The sequence below is a fragment of the Dipteris shenzhenensis genome, chromosome 15 (genome assembly GCF_047967505.1).
Source record: "Dipteris shenzhenensis isolate YYH24624 ecotype China chromosome 15, Dip_SZ_1.0, whole genome shotgun sequence".
Classification (NCBI taxonomy): domain Eukaryota; kingdom Viridiplantae; phylum Streptophyta; class Polypodiopsida; order Gleicheniales; family Dipteridaceae; genus Dipteris; species Dipteris shenzhenensis.
Genome location: NC_141610.1, coordinates 23,646,674 through 23,652,334, shown reverse-complemented (window position 1 = coordinate 23,652,334; position 5,661 = coordinate 23,646,674). Strand labels below are relative to the sequence as shown.

Here is a 5,661-nt window from a genome sequence, read left to right as displayed (position 1 = left end):
GGTTGAGGAGGTAAAAGTTTATGGATAAGTTGATGCACATGCACTAGCCTCTAGGGATGGAAGCAGAGCTATGAAAATGGTTGTCCTTTAGTGTATTTTGTATTTTGCACTGGCTGAAATTGAGAAAAAGTGGCCCGAATTTCTCCCCGTTTGTGAAATATTAGTTAAGATTTTGAGTAATTTAGTGTAGGTTAAAGGGGCCACTAAAGAGGTGGGTGCCTTTAAAATGTTAGCAACCCCCTTAGGTGCTAAGAACAAGTACTCCTCATAGGAAAATGTGATGAGCCAAGCTCTCCTTTCACCACTTTTTGGATTAATAACCTAACCTAAGCATTGGCTCTTATAGTTTTCTATGTTCTAAATTTCTTTCGAAAAGTTTAAAAATAAAAATTAGCTTCCTATTACTACCGTTGGCCATGATAGCTTCGAATTTGAAATTTGAATTCATGAAGTCTATTTCTACCATGAATTAGTGCTAGAAAGTTAGCCTCCATAGTATTGGCCCACTTACCTAAAAATTTAGTATATATGTATGTTTGGAGATTGGCAAAACTGGCTAGCAGAGCATCAATATGTATGTTTGGAGATTGGCAAAACTGGCTAGCAGAGCATCAATAATTTGATTGGTTAGGAAAAGTTTTCTCCTACTAGTGGATAAAAGGGCCTTTGGTGACGTGTGAGTCGGTCAAGGTGGCTCATAATTGTTGTGACTTAGCTGGTTGAATTTGCATTAAATGGAGTCTCGAGTCACAGAAAAACTAACCAAGGATAAGCAAAGATACTCAAGAGTCCCGCGTAGACTTAGCTAGTTTAGAGTCTCCATTAATGCGCAACCTTGACTGGCGATAGTCGGGCTCTGTTGGCCACTACTAGCAAAGTGTGGGGAGGACTCTCTAGAGAGGAGGCAATCTTTACAAGTCTAAAAGAGGAGACTAGCGCCATGAGCTCCATGCATTAATGGAGACTCTTGGCTCAACAAGTCTAAGGGGGATGCTGGTGTAAAGTGCATGTGAGAGTGTTGGTGAGGAGAAGGGAAGGTATGGGCAATTTGCAAATATCAGCCGACGCCACTGAACCCTGCTGGGGACCCTGGACCATACAGGAATGCGTTATGATGTAAGGGCCTGTCCCCCAACGCACACGGCTTATAACTTTCCCCCCATGCCCATTCGCTACTGCTCCCTTGTGCCACACGGCCGAGCCCCTTCACCTCGTAGAAGTAGCTGCAGCTACTGCTGTTAATGGTGCTGCTTCTCTTCCTCTCACTCTGCCGTTGCCGCTGCTGCTCTTGGTGGTGGTGGTGGTGCAGGTGTTGGTGTTGGTGCTGCTGCTCCTGCTGCAGGTGGTGGTAGTACTAAAGTGGTGCATTCGCATTGGCCCAGTCTCTCCTCGTCCTGCTCGACATGGCGGCCCCGCTGCTTCTGCTCTGGCTGCTCGTGTACTGCCCGACCTTCTTTTCACCTCATTCTCACGACTGAAAGCGCACAAAGAATGTATGTGAGAGAGAGAGAGAGAGAGAGAAGCTGCAAGAAACTTCTGAAAGCGCAAGGAATGTATCAAAGATTGAGAGAGAGAGAGAGAGAGAGAGAGAGATGAGAGCTGCAAGACGAAAAGTCGATATGAAAAGGCAGAGAGAATGTGTGTCTGTGTGTGAGAGAGAGAGAGAGAGAGAGCGCGCGGGCGCGCGCTTTTACAACAAAAATGTGTCTGTGTCTGTGTATGTGTGTGGGAGAGAGACAGAGAGGGAGAGAGAGTGAGTGAGTGAGTAGCAAACGATACCTGCCTGGTGGATAAGCCAAGGCCATGCCACAGCTCTGCCATCTCCATCCCTCACCTGCAACTCCAGCCAGCAACTTCAGTTAATCCAGCTGCTCGGCTCTCGCATTAAGCACTCTGTGTGTGTGTGAGAGAGAGAGAGATAGAGACAGAGAGATGCACGCAGATGATCACTAGAATTCCATTTCTCCAAGCTGTCGAAGGATTGATGTTTCGGATATATCACTACAAGTCTGCATTGATGCTCAGCTGTTGAAGGATTGATGCTGTTCATGGAGATAGAGATGTAAGTCAGTAGAACAATCCCTCTCCATCGATTTCGATTATCCACCACCTTCATCAGTTCTGTCACTGTATGAGCTCCATCTCCTTTGCGTGCATCCCTGCAGAGCCTCCATCACCAGCTTCCGCCCCCACATTCCACCTGCACCACCTTCCTTCCAGCTCCACACCTTCCCTCTCCCTGCACGCTTGCTTACTCCTCCCACCTATCCTACTCATTCACTAACTCACTCACTGAGGCTTCCAGCTCCTATCTCTCTTTTCCTTCAAGCATCCAAGTTCCAACCTTCCTTCACAAGTTCACATCACCGACGTCCACAGATCAAAAGCTGGGTATTACCTGAAAAGCATGTGCTTTCAATCCAAGTCGCGGATTCCGTACGCCAATCCAATGGTTGCTAGTCTCGCTTCGCCAGGAATCTCTGGGTGAACGAGCTTGTTGCAACATCTTGCCTAACAACGTACTACTTACGTCCTATCGATTTGAGGTCCTTGCTGCTTACTCCTTTAATTTGCTGTTGTAAGAACGGACTACCTAATCTGGATGTATGCGCTCTCGTTACCATCTTCGCCTGTTGCAAAGTGCAAACTATTCCAATGTAGTGTACTCATTCTTTTGCACCCTTTTCTCCTCGCTTAAAATAAAGCTACGGACGCTGGTTCACCTTGTGATCCAAGCCAGAGATGCTTCACAGTACCTCCGGTATATGGAGGACAAAAACTGAAGCACGTATAGCTCTTTATCGAGTCGCCTCGTGTGTGGCATTGGAAGTTCCTCTGCATTGAATTCTACTATTTCAGCACACTCCGAAAGTGGGATGGAAGAGGTCAGGGTCCAGGAGATCAATGACCATTTTAGTGAATCTTCCAAAGAGTCCTTTACATTTTCTTGCTTCGAAGATGGCAGCATTCGACCTGACAATTATTCTGATGATCACGATCTCTTCTTCGACATGGATATAACCTTGCCATTTCCCTGGGATGACGTTGTTCAAAGTATCAGTAGCTCACGTTCTCCAGAGCCCCAGGAATTCGAATTTAGCATGTCTTTTTCGGATGTTGGCTCCAGCGTGCAGGCTGCCCTAACGCCTGCCGATGAACTCTTCTACAAGGGTCAGCTCCTTCCTCTACATTTGCCGCCCCGTCTTCGAATGGTGGAACATCTATCAGCCAGAGAGAGGTCTCAAGACGACAACCCGGACGTCTCCTCCGTCTTGTTATCCTCCTACTGGAAATCCGAGATTGTGGAAGGCGGTCAAAAGGATGAAGCGAAAATTTCAGAGTATCGTGAACCAAGTCTTTCGAAGGATTGTCGTTCTCACCAACGTCAAAGCGGTGGACACAGCGTATTGTCCAACGAGTCCAGTGAAAGTAAGGAAGAACGGTGGTTATGCGTTCGCAGTTTGCAAGATCCTTACATATTTCCTAATTGTTACCGAGATCCAGCTCTTCAGCTCATCGAAGATGGGCAAGTTGGGACTGCGAAAAATCAAGCCGCTTGGCGGAGCCCTTCGCTAAGATGGAAGCTGCTGATGCCGGGTTCAAGAAGAGGCATGACGCTTGGCATAAATGACATCAACGAGCTGGCCACACGTAGATCACAGAGAGATCAGAAGGAGCAGAAGTGGTCGATTTCGGTCTTCAAGTTACGAGGGTCCGCTGCTTTCCTCAAATCTTTATTTGCCGTGGGAGAGGTCGGAAGGCGGGATCATCAACGACATAGCCATCCTCGTAAGGTGACTGAGGAGCCAATGCAACCTTTGAGAGATTCACTACAGAAAGCAAGCCCCGCAGACAGAGAGGAAGCAGTGTTGGTGGAATTGACGAGTGCTCAAGCAGCAGATCAGGCGGAAAATGACAGACTGATAATCAGCAAAGTTCGCGAGTACTTGCAGAAGTATTTGAAGCTTCTGAGGCCACTGTATCTTATCTTCTCGCAGAAGGGCGAGTCGGAAACACTTCTGGGAAAGATCCGAATCGACGAGAAGGACGTCCTAGCTGATGAAAGACAGTCGAGACCCATCCCTTGTTTCATCTCTGAGACCTTCAGAACTACTTCCTTCTCGAAACGGTCTGCAAGAGGCAATGCTTCATGCCCTTGGAGTAGCGGACTCGCCAACAATCAGAGCAGCGTAGTTGCAGGGGCTAACTGCAACTTCCTGGCAAATTCCAACCGCAGGGTTACCTGCGTAGAGTCTGAGAGAGCGATACAGGGCGCCATTGCTCACTGCAAGCAATCGGCTCACGCAGGTAACAAGCAAAACTCAAGTCGAAGTTTTCCAATACGCTACATCTCCAATCTGTCGTTGATTTACGTAAATGCATGTCTTGCCAGGTTGATGATGCCGGTCGCTCTGCCATTGGACTCATCAAGAATACCAATTGAGCAGGAGAAAGGAAAGCTGATAATCATGGGTAGAGTCGACCGTGATGGAAAGCTTTCTCTTGGCATCCTTCTACGTAGAGTTTATCACAGCCAGGCTTCACCCGTTAATTTCGTATCCACCTTCCTGATCGACACATTGCATTGCCTACTGCATCGGCATAAATCCATCCGTTAACTTACTAGTCCAGAGTAAAAGTTGTAATATATGGTTGTGTTCTCGTAATCCGATCCTTTACAGCAGCCCAAATGAACAAAACATAATGCCATCTGCTGTTTACGTTATATCTCCTCGGTGATTACGGATAGACCGAAAATCTACGTCAGCTAATGAGGAGGAGGAGTTGTATGGTTCTGTAGTCGTGTTTTCTGTAATATTTAATTACGATGAGGGATGAGACTCTTCTGCATGCTACTTAGCTATTCTTCAACATGATCCAGATCTATATTGCTCCAAGATAGCTGAGTATATTTATATACGGTCATAAACGATGACCAGATGATGAAATTCTCTCCAATGCACGGAATCTTACAGTTTATCTCGTGGAATATTAATACTCGGTGTGTTTGCGGCATGAATCCTTGAATCGGAACAGATGATTGGACCATTCCCGATGCCGCCGCTTCTCCGGCTTGATTCTTAATTGGTTCTATATCTCTCAGCTGGGTCGATAAAGACGCTGCATTTCCACACGCAACTGAATGATAAAGAGAAATGAATTGATCGTATGCATTCCCGATGCAGTCTACCGATTGCAGATTGTATACTGTTTCTAAACGTGTATATACTATGCAGAATAATGTTTGTAATCGATTGGTTCGACGGGTTGTTAATTGCTTGATTCTATCCTGTTTCTTAAGGTGTATATATTGAATAGATTACTAATTCTACCGACGTGGGTAGACTGCATAGAAGAGGCAATCAGAAGACGATAAGAAACTCGTGGATGTGGTACGACAAGCGTGATTGATATATTATAACGGTTTGCATTGGACAACTTGACTCTGGGATTCGTTGCAGGCTGCATATTTTAACAAAGTCTGGAGTCTTTGTTTCCCAATATTCTCTCTAGATTGTGCATGCATTCATCTAGCGTACAACACTCTTATGACAATCAACAAGATCCTACGTTGTGCTCCAGCAAAATACTTATTTATCGTGGAGTGTGGACCTTAGAGATAAGGCCGACAAAGTTGACATCTTGGACCTTAAATTTTAA

At 46.0% G+C, this 5,661-nt stretch overlaps 1 protein-coding gene across 1 annotated transcript; it reads left to right on the top strand.

The window, feature by feature from the left end:
* The first annotated feature begins 2,800 nt into the window (after nt 1–2,800).
* Nucleotides 2,801–4,777, top strand: LOC147893562 (uncharacterized). The gene is made up of 2 exons (XM_087386313.1): nt 2,801–4,308; nt 4,394–4,777. Exons 1-2 carry the CDS (start codon nt 2,877–2,879, stop codon nt 4,396–4,398), a joined length of 1,437 nt encoding a protein of 478 aa, XP_087242439.1. The 5' UTR covers nt 2,801–2,876; the 3' UTR covers nt 4,399–4,777.
* The last annotated feature ends 884 nt before the right edge of the window (nt 4,778–5,661 follow it).

What these genes read in the sequence shown, in the direction of transcription:
- LOC147893562 (XM_087386313.1), top strand. Translation starts at nt 2,877, where the DNA reads ATGGAAGAGGTCAGGGTCCAGGAGATCAATGACCATTTTAGTGAATCT.